The sequence below is a fragment of the Gekko japonicus genome, unplaced genomic scaffold (genome assembly GCF_001447785.1).
Source record: "Gekko japonicus isolate JY-2015 unplaced genomic scaffold, Gekko_japonicus_V1.1 scaffold2857, whole genome shotgun sequence".
Taxonomy (NCBI): domain Eukaryota; kingdom Metazoa; phylum Chordata; class Lepidosauria; order Squamata; family Gekkonidae; genus Gekko; species Gekko japonicus.
This window is the reverse complement of record NW_015163692.1, coordinates 52217-65367: the sequence shown is the minus strand read 5'-3', so window position 1 is coordinate 65367 and position 13151 is coordinate 52217. Positions and strand designations below refer to the sequence as shown.

Here is a 13151-nt window from a genome sequence, read left to right as displayed (position 1 = left end):
ACGCGGGCACAAGAGCCCCCAGCAGACAGGTTGGCCAGGTGCTGGGCATCGAGGCTTGAGACAGGCTGGTGGAGCTGAAGGTGCCCCCCCACTCTGCCCCTCATCCAGAGGGACCTTTTAATCGGTCTGGTCTGGTCGGTTGGTTTCCATTTTGGCATCCGCCTCGCCTGGCCTGGAGAGGGACAGGGAGAGATCCTCCGGGACGCCCCCCCCCCGCCCACCGCTCAGGGAATTTTCACCTTAACAAGGACTGGGGGGGGGGCGAGACAAACGGGAGACTCGCCTCGCCTCTGACCCCCTCCAGCCCCGAGGGGACGATCTTTCCTGGTTTCCTCTGCAGGGTTTGAATAGGTGGAAAAGCAGCGAGTGGGCACAGAACCACCCTGGAAGCCGCCCCGCTGGGGGGGGACCCCCCCCCCCCCGGGAAGAGACGCAGGATATAAATAAAATAAATCAAAATTATAATAACGGAAATGAGTCTCCAAGGCCCCCCCTCGCCCCTCCCAATCTTTCACCATCTCCCCCTCCCCCCCTTCCAGGAGCTCCGCTTACCAGGTGGAGGCTCCATCCGTCCTCCCCTTCCGTGGACCGTGGAGGGACCCAGAAGCGCCATCATCAGCGCCAGAGTCCCGGGCAGGATCAGGCCAGACCCCATGGCTGCCCCACCACGGAAAACCCCCATCCAGCTCCCGGGGGAAACTTTGTTCACTGCGTTGGGCTGGGGGGGGGGAGTTTTGCCTCTGAAGTTCTGCGGAGGGGGACGGGTCGGGCCACTGCCCCAAAGACGACCAATGAGAATTCCGCCTGGCGGAGCGTCATCAGTCTCCGGGTAGACGGATAGGCCGCGGCTGCTCTTGCGGGAGATGGGTTTTTCTGGCCGGCGGTACAAAGAGAAGGCCGGGAGCGGGAGGACGGGGCGGGGGGGGGGAGTGAAGAGCTCCCTCCCAGGGTCTCCCCTCTCCTTTCTCCCTGGCCAGTTGCCCCCAAAGTGCCCCCCCCCCAATCTCCTCTGCTGTCTCCAAGCGGACAGATCGGGGTGTATTTAGCAGGCCTTGGGGAGAACGAACGTCTTTCTCTCTGTTTGTTTTTTTTGGGGGGGGGAGGGTTGCCAGATTTGGGTTGGGAAATACCTGGAGATTTCGGGAACGGAGCCTGGGGAGGGCGGGGTTTCAGGGCTGGCCCACCCTTGGCCTTTCTGCCCCACGGTCTCCCGGGAGCCCCCTTTTCTGTCCCCCCTCACCTCCCGTGGGGCTCTTTTTGTGCCCTCCAGAGGAGGAGGAGGAGGAGGAAACGGAGGCTTTTCCTGCGAGAGGCAGGCCTCTCTCTGGCTACAGAGCACCCGGGGGCCAAATGGAGGCGGCCAGGCCAGGGAGGCCACGCTCTGGGCCCGCCCTTGGAGACTGTCTGTCTGCCTCCCATAAGAGGGGGTGGGAAAGCAGGGGCAGAGAGAGGCGCTCCCAGGAAGGACGCGCTCCTCCCTTCTGTCGCTTGGTTGGGCTCCGTTTGTGTACTTTGCACCAGTGTTCCCTCTAAGCTGAGTGAGTGTGAGCCAGCTCACAGTTTTTGAGCCTCCGGCTCACACATTTTTGTCTTCGCTCAGGAAGGAGGGCTCCAGAGCAAACTGAGTGATGCAGTCGCCAAATCGCTGGCTCACAACTTTAATGCCAGGAGGAGCTCGCAAAGTAGAATTCTTGCTCACAAGACTCCACAGCTTAGAGGGAGCGTTGCTTTGCACCCAGACGAACCCAAGTGGGGAGTAGGCCAGGGAGCGGAGGCTGGCCGAATGCTGGCCGTCCAGCCCCAAGGCAGACCTCAGGGAGGCTCCTGGCCCCCCCTTTCCCACAGGCAGCCTCCTCTTCCTCCTGCCCCCACTGCCCGGGGCAAAGGGGGCGATCCTGCCCCCCTCCCCGTCTCCTGCCCAGCCCCCGGGCCTCGAGGGATTAGAAATACTTCTTTATGCAGAGAGTGGTTCCAAGGTAGGATTCGCTGCCAGAAGATGTAGTGGTTGCCAGGGGGTTAGTGAGATTCCTGGATCAGTCGCTGGTGGCTACCAGCCCTGGTGACCAGTGTTCCCTCTCAGCTGAGTGAGTGTGAGCCAGCTCACAGTTTTTGAGCCTCCGGCTCACACATTTTTGTCTGAGCTCAGGGAGGAGGGCTCCAGAGCAAACTAATTCATGCAGCAGCCAGATCGCACGCTCACAACTTTCATGCCAGTAGCTCACAAAGTACAATTTTTGCTCACAAGACTCCACAGCTTAGAGGGAACATTGCTGGTGACTGAGGGGAACCTCCACCTTCAGGGGCAGTCAACCTCTGAATCCCAGAGCCAGGAGGCAACCTCAGGGGAAGGCCTCGGCCTCCGTGCCCTGCCTTTTTGACCCCCCTCCGGAAGAACTGGCTGTCCATTGAGGGGACGCTGGACCAGACGGACCATTCCTGGTCTGACCCTCTTCTTACGTTCTTAGACGGAGCACGTGGAAGGGCCGTCTGGAAGCAGTGCTTAAAGCAAGGGGAAGGCAGCCGTCGAGAACCCTCGGCTGGGACCGTCGTGGGAGACCCTGCAGGGCTGATCCTCTCCTCTCCGTCTATCTGCCGCTCGGGCTGCGTTTCAGGGCTCTTCTACCCGGCAACAGCCGGGTCAGCACCAGGGACTTTTTCTCATTGGCAGCCCCGCCCCCGCCCTCTTCCACCCTTCCCCGGGCTCGATCCGGCGCCTCTGCCCCGTCGCTGCCCCCATTGCTGACCGGCCCTCGCTCCGCAGTGGACACACCTCCCTCCTCGGCGCTGGCAGCAGGCATGGGGGGCCTGGCGAGGTACCTGTCGGTGCTGCTGCCCCTCCTGGGGGGCCGCCTAGTAGCAGGTGAGATCCCCACCCCGCCGCCCAGGGACCTGTGGGGTGTGGGCAGCGGGGCAGCAATGGGGCAGGGGACGGAGTTGGAGGGAGGAATGGATCGGCAGGAGGGCTGGAAGGACTGGGTTTACTTGGGGGGGGGGGAGGTCTCTCTCTGGGGGGAGAAGTCGGAGCGCGGAATCGGCTTCCGAGAGAAAAGTTCTCTGCAGGCTGGAGAGAGTCCTTCCTCTGCGCCCGCGGAGGGAAGGGAAAGAAAGCCCACTCTTGGTTTACTCCCAGGAACCGAGCTCCGTCTGCCTGCTTGTCTGTCCGTCCAGGGGTTCAAAGCAAGGAGAATCAAAAGGCCTGGCTGGCGAATGCTAAGGGGGGAGGGGGGCCGCCCAGCCCTGCCAGCTGCAGCCCCCTCCCCCTGCGGGTTCCCCCCTGGCCCCATCTGGGCTCCCCCTCCCAAGCCCTTTGACTGCCGCGCGGGGTGGGGAGAGACGAGAGTCTCTCTCTACCTCTGTCTCGGACGGTGGACCTGAGCCCCCGGTGCAAGTTCCCACTGATGAGAGAGCTTGCCCAAAGCTCCTTCTTGGGGCTAAGGAAGCGTTTCACTGAGGGGGGGAGGCTGCCCCATTGATGGCTGGAAAGGGTGTGTGTGGACACGATGATCCTTTTCCTTTACCCCAGGGGGAAAGGATAGCCATCTTCCTCACCCTCCTCTTTCTCTGGTAGGAGCCAGGATCTGTCCATGGGAAATAATGGAGGATGGGGGCATCTCCTTCTGGGGCCCATAGAATTGGACCCCGTGGACCACTTTATTTGAAACTTGGGGGGGAAGTTGAGGTGAGGCTCCAGCAGCTGTGCTGCAAATTTGGTGCCTCTACCTCAGAAAACACCCCCCCCCAGATATCCCCAGATGGATTCTTCATTATAGCCTTTGACTATAATGCCCCCCATAGGCTATAATGGAGCACACCGCTATTGTGCTTTTCCATATGATTTGTAAGCTGCCTTGAGTCCACAGGGGAAAGTGGGATATGAATAAGTGGTTTGGGCAGGTTGATAAGATTAAAGCAGCTTCCTGTTTGTTGGGTTAGGCGGGGTTCTGACAGTGCTTGTTCCACCTCTGTTATGTTTGACCTGTAATGCTGGTTGTCATATTTCACTAAAGAAACCCCCAAAGTAGACTGCAAGAGTCCCCCCCCCACAGGTGCTGAAATGTTTTCTAAGGGTCAGTGCAGGGCGACAGTCCAAGGCCAGGCCTACCAATGTAGTGGAAAGGGGTGGGTAGACCTGTTCTCCGGAGGCCAGGCCTACCAATGTAGTGGAAAGGGGTGGGTAGACCTGTTCTCCGGAGGCCAGGCCTACCAATGTAGTGGAAAGGGGTGGGTAGACCTGTTCTCCGGAGGCCAGGCCTACCAATGTAGTGGAAAGGGGTGGGTAGACCTGTTCTCCAAAGGCCAGGCCTACCAATGTAGTGGGAAGGGGTGAGTAGACCAGTTCTCCGGAGGCCAGGCCTACCAATGTAGTGGAAAGGGGTGGGTAGACCTGTTCTCCGGAGGCCAGGCCTACCAATGTAGTGGAAAGGGGTGGGTAGACCTGTTCTCTGGAGGCCAGGCCTACCAATGTAGTGGAAAGGGGAGGACAGACCTGTTCTCCGGAGGTCTGGTCTACCCCTGTCAAGAACACTGTTTTGTGTAACGAAATCTGACTTGATTCTGTTATCATTTATAATGTTTACATTATTCTTAAGATATAGATACAAATATAGTTTAAAAGAATTCATTCTGAGATTTTTACACTGTTCTAGAAATAACCTAAAAAACGAATGTGCGCAATAGTCAAATGTAGACTTGCTCACAACTCTAATGCTACTGGCTTTCCCCCTCCCCTCACGAGGTAGAGTTCCTGCTGACAACAGTGTGGGCCTTAGAGGCGCTCAGACGGGGTAGCCCCGTTGGCCGGAAGCAGCAGAACAAAGTTTGAGTCCAGAGTGGCACCTTTGAGACCAACAAAGTCTTCTTCTGGGCACACTTCTTCAGATTCAGTGAAGAGGAACTTCCTCAACTATCATAGGAAAAGGGGGGTAGTTGCCAGGACGAGCCAATCAGAGTCAAGACAGAGACAAAAACAAAAACGGAAATTACCAGTCCGTAGACCCTCCACCTATATGTATGGACTGGTAATTGTATGGACTGGTAATATGTATGGACTGGTAGTTTCTGTCTCAGCCCTGACTCTAACTGGCCCTTCGTGGCAACTAAACCCTCCCCCTCCTTCCTATATGCGATGGCTGAGGAAGTTCTGTTTCAGTGTATCTGAAGAAGGGCCCGTGCACACGAAAGCTTCTGCGCAGGAAGTGTGCAGACGGAGGAAGCTGAGCAAGCCCCCCAGTACCTCCCCCTATGTATGTGTTGGGACAGGGAGAGAGAGAGGAGGAGGAGAGCAGAGGCATTCTGGGAAAACTCAGCTCCAATGCTCCCACTAAGCTGTGGAATCTTGTGAGCAAAAATATTACTTTGGGAGCTGCTGGTATTAAAGTTGTGAGCGAGTGATTTGGCGGCTGCATAAATTAGTTTGCTCCGGAGCCACATCCTTCCTGAGACAAAAATGTGTAAGCCGGAGGCTAAAAAACTCTGAGCTAGCTCACACTAGCTCAGCTTAGAGGGAACACTGCTCGACTCTACTGTGTTGGCTGCCAGAGGGCCCCAGCTCAAGGCCTCAAGGTGACTTTGGGCCCCAGGAATTTTGTCGCCCTCCCCCTCAGCAATTTCTATATATATAACACCAATGATCAAAATGAATGTGAGATCTATAATCCTTTAATCAAATTGTATCCCGTATTAGAGAAAATAACTTTTGACAAATTCGATCGGGAAACTATTACGGAAGCGAAGTACAAAATAATGTTATATGGTTGAAACAATGCAGTTTACTATGTATTATTGAAAACACAATGATATATGCGAGTCTTTGTGAGTTACACTTTGGGTGAAGAAATCTATGTATAGTAAAGCTTTTCTTTTTGTTACAATCTTTATAAAATTAATACATTTTCTTGGGTGGCGGGAAAGAGGAGTCCTCGAAGGAGCTCTCTCAGCCCCACCTGCCTCCCAAGGTGTCCGTTGTGGGGAGGGGAAGGGAAAGGAGATGGTAAGCGGCTCTGAGACTCCGAGTGAAGGGCGGGGGATAAATCTCTTCTTCTTCATCATCACCCTCCTTCTCTCAGGGGAGGACATGATCTCCCAGGTGGCCTTCGTGCAGCGGAGCCTGACCTCGGAGAAGGGGCCCGGCGAGTACTCCTACAACATCAACGCCGACGAGCTCTTCCACGTGGACCTGGAGCTCAAGGACATCGTCTGGCGGCTGCCCCGCTTCCGGGACCTCTCCACCTACCCAGCCGAGAGCGCCCTGCGCAACATCGCCGTCCTCCGCTCCAACCTCGAGATCCTCATGCGCCGCTCCAACAACACCCCCGTCGAGAACGGTACTGTGGGACCCCTCAATCCCACTGGGGCAGGAGCCTCAGACGCCCCCTCACACCCACCCCGGTCTGGCACCTGCCCCTCTGCCCTCTGCGGCCTCAGGCTGAGAAAGGGCCACTTGTTTCTGGGTGTCGAGAAAATCCTGGTTTCGGCCCAGTCTTCAATGCGCTCCCAACCAGACGCTGCTTCTACGCAACTGGCCTCAAGTGGGATACTCTCCTGGGACTCATCCAGAGGGTCCAAAGAGCTTATTTAATCCATTTATACCCCCAGGCAGCCAAAGTGGCTTCCTCCGTTGTCTCCACACAACAGGCTCATAGCTACGGTGGGGTTTGGGGGAGGGGCCCCCACAAGAGCCCCCCCCCCAATCATTTAAAAACACTTTAAAAAGGTCTGCACTCCTTTAAGCAGAGTGGGGTGCTGTAGTTGATTAATTCTTGCCCTGAGCAAGGGGGTTGGAGTAGGTGACCTCTAGAATATGTTTTACCTCTGTGTCAAGAAACTGCTCTCCTTTCAGACAGTTTTTCTGCCTAAGCGTTGGCTTTCTTGTCTATAGAAGTCATCACCCCCACCTGCCGGCTTGTTCTCAGAATTGTTGCCTAGACGGGCAGAAGCGATTAACTTGCAGCAGCTGAGAACTGTCATCTAAAGCAGTTGATAACTTGCAATTTAGAGATCTGTCCTGGTAACAGCTTTCTTTTGGCTAAATGCTTAATAGGCTACGGGTGATTGATTGCTAGCCTACGTAGAATAAACAGCTTGAGAAGACTCAGAGAGAGACGAGTGGCTGAGTCATTATCCTTGGAATTCTGGCTTCTCTTTTTGCAATGAGGACTTCAGCCCCACCAGAAAGACATTTGCCCTCACAAACCATAAAGTCCTGGCTACGGGCCTGCCACACAGGAGGTTGGGCTGAGACTGATTGTTATTCAAGGTCACCCAGTCGGCTTCCCTGGCAGAGTGAGGATTCGAACCTGGGTCTCTCAGGTCCCAGTCTGACACTTTCACCATTACGTCACACCGGCTGTCAACAGTCAGGGTCACCTCACAGCTTAAACAGGGCAGGTTCTCCGCTCTGCCTACTGTCCAATGACGGTGCCCCCCATTTCCCCTCCCCACTGTCCCAAAGGATCACAATGCCAGGAACCCCCCACCCCAGTCCCCTTCCCCCTTCTCATCCTCCTGAGAGATCCTCCCCAGGATCGAGAGCCAGTTTGGTGTAGTGGCTAAGTGCGCGGACTCTAATCTGGGAGAACTGGGTTTGATTCCCAGCTCCTCCACTTGCAGCTGCTGGTGTGACTTTGGGTCAGTCACAAACTGTGGCACAGCTGTTCTTGAAAAAGAGCAGTTTCTCTCAGAGCTTTCTCAGCCCCACCTGCCTCACAGGGTGTCTCTTGTGGGGAGGGGAAGGGAAAGGAGTTTGTAAGCTGCTCTGCGACTCCCTTGGGTAGAGAAGGGCGGGGTATACATCCAATCTCCTCCTCCTCCTCCTCTTCTTCTTTTTCTTCTTCTTCCCCTGTTGCCCCTCTTGGTGCAGGGCTGGTGGGTCTCCAGAGCTTATCCTGTGCCAGGAAGGTCCAAACGGTCACCCCCTCCTCACACTGACACAGACCTTCAATGTTCAGCCGTAGAGTGGGGGCCTCTTCCCCATTTTAGGGAGTGGAGACCCCATTCTGGGACCCTGGGGGAGCTGGGAAGGGAGACCTTCGATCTCGGACTCAGACCTGCACCAGAACCTCTCCTCTGTCTCCCCCCCTCCCTCGTAGTCCCCCCGAAGGTGACGCTGTACCCGGAGAAGCCGGTGGAGCTGGGGGAGCCCAACGTGCTCGTATGCCTGGCTGACGGCTTCCTGCCCCCTGTGATCAGCCTGACCTGGGTGAAGAATGGGCAGGAGGTGAAGGACACGGAGGAGACCGACTTCTACCCCAACAAGGACCACTCCTTCCGCAAGTTCTCCTACCTGACCTTTGTTCCCAACGCCGAGGACATCTACTACTGCCGGGTGGAGCACTGGGGCCTGGCCCAGCCCCTCACCAAGGAGTGGAGTAAGCATCGGGGCCGGGAGGGGGACTCAGGGCCAGTGCACGCCTGGGAGGGGGGGTCCTCAGTAGTAGACCACGGCACCCTCGCCTGGTGACCCCCATGTCTGAAACAGGGATCAGGTGCCGCAGACAAGGACAATCCTCTTAAGGGACCAGCCCTCCAGTGTAGGACTCTCCAGGGGAGGCAATGCACACATCATTCAGTCCACAGAATCATCCAGGGATGCCACGAGCACCTCCTCTTGAAGGCGGAAGAGTCCAACCTGGGATCCTTGGCTTTTTTCTGTGGGAGATTTTAGGCAAGGGGGGGGCTAGCCCCAGTGTTGGGTTTTAAAAAATGGGTTTTTAGCAGAGATAAAATAGCTTAGCAGTGCCAGAGTAAAATAATTCAGACTCAGAGTCCATGTGTGTTTAAAACAGAAAGTTTTTACTACATTCTAGCATAGGGAAGGGTAACTGGGATGAAAATAACAACGGAGCTAAATTCCCTACATCTTTACACTACTAAAGACAAGGCTAGAAGAGAGCAATTATGGCTTCTTTTTCTTTCTCCTTGAGAACAGCAAACAAAGATGGGAAGCGGAGCCATAAAATGCTAAAACACCTTGACACTTTACTTCCAATGAAACTCCTAGATCAGGGAGGATTGTCCCGGGCTTGTAGTTCTAAACTAACATTGGTTACATGGGAAACATGTGATTTCCTGTGAGCAACACAAACAAACATTTAACCCCAGATATACTGAGTGTAATTTTAACTTGTAATACCCAACACCCAGAGACTCCTGCCGCCCCGGCTGTGCTTCTTGAGGCCGGTGGAACCAGCATTTCTCAAAGGGGCCAGTCCTGTCGGGGTCGGTGCTGGGACCGAAGGTTTCGGGGGGGGGTTGTGGGGGGGGGGGGGGGGGGGACGACACAGTGTTTAGCGATGCCCCCGGAGGATGCAGAATCCAGGGGGCAGGAATCGCAGGGGAGGCGCTGGACCAAGTCTCTGCTTGTGCTAACTCACCTTCCTCTCTCAGATCCCAACATGGCCGAGCCCCTCCCAGAGACGGCGGAGAGCGTGGTGTGTGGTCTGGGCCTGGTCGTGGGCGTCGTGGGCATCATCGTGGGCACCGTCTTCTTCATAAAGGGCCGGCGGAACAACGAGGCCAACGTCCGCCGGAGGCCCATGTGAGTCCCGCCTGCAGCTGCCAGGCCCAAAGATGGGGGGGGGGCAGCTCATGCTGACAAGTCTGGGGGGGGAGACATCTCCTTGTGACTGAGGGGTGTGCCAGAAGAAGGGAATGACCAGGCAAGGGAGGAGCAGACAAGAGGGTCTCTGTGTTGTCTTACCGGGAGGAGAAGGGGAAGAGTTGCAAAGTCATGCCTGAAGAGTTCAGGAGGGGGGGGGTCTGGGGGTCTGAGGTGTTCCGGGCGTATTCTCACATATGCCCTGTCCTTTTCCCCATTCCAGTTTGGTGTTGTGGTTAAGTGCGCGGACTCTAATCTGGGAGAACCGGGTTTGGTTCCCCACTCCTCCACATGCAGCTACTGGATGACCTTGGGCAAGCCATAGTTCTGTCAGAGCTGTTCTCTCAAGGACAGTTCTGGAAAGAGCTCTCTCAGCCCCACCTCCCTCCCAGGGTATCTGTTGTGGGGAGGGTGTAGACTTTCCAATTTCCCGGGGGGGGGGCTGGGCCAGAGGCATTGCTTTGCTAGGAGCAAGGGTGGCTCTCGGGGGAGGCTGAGCACCTTCCTGAAAATTTTGGCGGGGGCTCATGCCCCGCCGCCCCCACGAAGCTTACGCCAAGGGGAAGGCGTTTGTAAACCGCTCTGAGACACTTTTGGGTAGTGAAGGGCGGGGTATAAATCCCATCTCCTCCTCCTCTTCTTCTTCTTCCTCCAGGTAATCGAGGGCAGATGTCCCTTCATATCAAGATCTGCGTCTGCCTCTTTCCCGACCCGCATCCTTCGCTGCTCCTTCCGTGTCCCCAGTCGTTTCCATTCCAGATGCTCCAGGGTCTCTTCCCTAGAGAGGGTGTTGGGTGTTACAAGTCAAAACACTTCAGTATTTACAGGGTTAATGATGTTTGTTAAGTCACATGTTTGTCTGTAACCAATCTGTTTAGACAATGGAATGTCCGGGAACTTTGGAGCTAATTTGCTAGTCTGATTGGAAACCCATGTGTCAAGTATTTAGCATATTGGCTTCTCCTCCCTGTCTTTGTTCTGACTGAAGAAGGGGATTCCATTCCTGCGTTTTACCTGTAACTGTAAGGATGTAGGCATTCTAGCTCTTTGTTATTTTCATATCCTGTGTACCTTTTCCCCATATTAGGTTTATAGTAAACTTTTCTATTTTAAAACACACCATGGACTCAGTCTCTTAATCGCTGATTTACTCAAAAAGAATCCCAACAGAGGGAACTCCTTGAAACCCTCCAATCTGGGCGTGCAGTTGGTGATTTGCCGTGAGATGCTGCCTGTCTTATCCCACTTTCTATGTGTTTGTCGAGCGGGGAGGGGTTCTCACAGCCCACTTCTGGCTCCAGAGATTCTCTAAGAAGAGCCCACCAGGACTGCTGAGTAGACTATGTCGGCCATGTGATTTCCTCCGTGTCAGGGATCCGGAGAGAGCCTGTTGAGGCTCTGGGCATTACACTATTTTGATGTCTTCAGTCTCATTGTCAGGAGTCTGTTAGTGAGTCAGGAGAGCTGACCGGGGCCTCCTTTGGGGCTTCTCTCCTGTGACTTTTAACAGCAGCCTGACGGGCAGAAGTCATGCAAGTGAGTCTTTTCTTGGCCATCTGCTCAGGTTCGCTGCTGTTAATGACATAGGAGGGGGGCCTGTGGAAAAGGAAGCAGCCCTGGAGAGTCACTGTCAGGGAGGGAGTGGACATGACGCGATCCACCCAGGTGTGTGGACGGGCAGTGAACCTATCAGAAGACCTTCCTCCGCAGATTTGGTTCTCACCCTGAACCCTGCAGCCTCCATCCCATAATATTGAGCCTGGGCCTGGGAAAGAACTCTTCCGCTGACTGCAGCAGGAAGCCAAAGCTCCTTTAGAGCAGGGGTCATTTCCTGCAGGAGCGCACAGGAGCGGAGCTCCGGCAGTAAAGAGCCCAGGGGGCAGGCACATGCAACAAGTCCCACCCCCTGCTCCCAGCAGCCCTCAGTCAGAGCAAGAAGCTTCCAGGTGAGCTGCAGAGCCTCTCCCCCCTGGCCCCCGGCCCAAAACAGTCCAGTGGCACCTTTAAAACCAAGTTTTATTTAGGTACAAGCAGGTACAAGCTCTCCCTCCTCTGCCAGGGCAGATCTGCACATCCCCCCTCCCCATAGCTAGCAATCCAAAACAGTCCAGTGGAGCCTGAGCGGTGGGTGTTGCCTTCTGACACACTTCCGGTGATGTCAGGGGGTGTGGCATATGCAAATGAGTTATGCTAATGAGTTATGCTAATGAGCTCCTGCACCCCTTTTTCTACTAAATGACCCCTGCTTTAGAGTAGATCCTCCCCCTCCTCCAAGTGGCACTCACGTCGGGCTCTTCCATGACCCTTGATTCAGGGCTGGGGAGGGGGGGGGATTATTTTGCTCCATAAACATGCTCTGAGCAAAAGCCCTCCCCAGCTTTTCTACATTATTACTTTTCTGGAAAAGGAATAAACGGGACCTTTGTGTTGTCTGGAGGCTCCTGAGTCTTATTGCTTCGCGCTACAGCCTGGGTGGTGGAAAATCAAAAATGCAGGAGGGGCCACAAAGATGCCACCAGACTCCCTCTAAGCTGTGGAGTTTTGTGAGCAAAAGTTCCACTTTGTGAGCCACGGGCATTAAAGCCGTGAGTGAGTAATTTGGCTACTACATCAATTAGTTTGCTCTGGAGCTGCCATCCTTCCTGAGCGGAGACAAAAATGTGTGAGCTGGAGGCTGAAAACCCGTGAGCTAGTGCACACCAGTGTTCCCTCTAAGCTGAGTTAGTGTGAGCCAGCTCATTTTTTTTAGCCACTGGCTCACACATTTTTTTGCCTCCGCTCAGGAAGGAGGGCTCCTGGAGCAAACTAACTGATGCAGCAGCCCAATCACTGGCTCACGACTTTCATGCCAGCAGCTCAGAAAGTAGAACTTTTGCTCACAAGACTCCACAGCTTAGAGGGAGCGTGGGCTCACACACTGACTCAGCTTGGAAGGAACACTGACTGTCATCCGCCTGCTCTCGTCCTTCTGGACTCTGGCTCTTTTCTGCAGCTGCAGACAGACTAACACGGCTGCGACCCGTCTGGATCTAGGCACTGTGCCAGGGGTTCCGGCGCCCGGGAGAAAAAGGAGACCTGGTGAGGGGGGGGGGAGCTGGCATTTGCAGGAGGCGCCAAAGCACCTTGCAGAGGAGGCCGCTGTGTGACGTTGGCCGTGCCTTGCAGCCACCCTCCCCCCACCCCCGCGGCGGGTGGAAGCGGGCCAGGGACTCCCCAGGGCCGGCTTGTCACCCGAGGAGGGTTTGGCTTGGGGCTTGGGCCGGGACTTTCCTTGAGACAGATTTCGAGCTTTTCCGGCCAATCACCGGCTCCGAGAGGAGTCGAGTCATCAGTTGCCGGGTAGCAGAGCTGCCGTTTCTGGGCTAAGCGTCCCTTTGTCGTTTTAGGCTCGACTCCGAGCCGCCCGTCCGTCCTGCAGGCGGGGAGAGACGCTTCCTCTGGAGAGGGGGGCCGTCCGGGGACTGCGCAAAACAGCCTCAAAGGCAGCCACACGCCCTCTCTGTTTGTCTTACGGTTGCCACCTTCCAGTTGGGGCCTGGAGTCCCCACCCACCCAC

The 13151-nt window shown here is 55.6% G+C and overlaps 2 protein-coding genes across 2 annotated transcripts in view; one reads left to right on the top strand and one right to left on the bottom strand.

The window, feature by feature from the left end:
* The window catches only part of LOC107107483 (H-2 class II histocompatibility antigen, E-S beta chain-like), a 17085-nt gene extending 14287 nt beyond the window's left edge, over positions 1–2798 (bottom strand). Inside the window, exons 1-2 of the mRNA XM_015407790.1 lie at positions 2624–2798; positions 553–873 (exon numbers count right to left, since the gene is read on the bottom strand). Of these exons, the coding sequence (XP_015263276.1) occupies positions 553–873; positions 2624–2798 (496 nt within the window). The remainder of the gene's footprint in view (positions 1–552; positions 874–2623) is intronic.
* A 3270-nt stretch (positions 2799–6068) lies between these two features.
* On the top strand, positions 6069–10443 carry LOC107107491 (mamu class II histocompatibility antigen, DR alpha chain-like). The gene is made up of 4 exons (XM_015407798.1): positions 6069–6323; positions 8088–8366; positions 9385–9535; positions 10251–10443. Exons 1-4 carry the CDS (start codon positions 6074–6076, stop codon positions 10252–10254), a joined length of 684 nt encoding a protein of 227 aa, XP_015263284.1. The 5' UTR covers positions 6069–6073; the 3' UTR covers positions 10255–10443.
* Positions 10444–13151: the final 2708 nt, after the last annotated feature.

Bases quoted from the DNA above. Each gene is read 5' to 3' on its own strand.
- LOC107107491 (XM_015407798.1), top strand. From the start codon at position 6,074: ATGATCTCCCAGGTGGCCTTCGTGCAGCGGAGCCTGACCTCGGAGAAG. The intron at 6,324-8,087 runs GTACTGTGGGAC...CCTCCCTCGTAG, and splicing joins CAACACCCCCGTCGAGAACG to TCCCCCCGAAGGTGACGCTG. The intron at 8,367-9,384 runs GTAAGCATCGGG...TTCCTCTCTCAG, and splicing joins GCCCCTCACCAAGGAGTGGA to ATCCCAACATGGCCGAGCCC.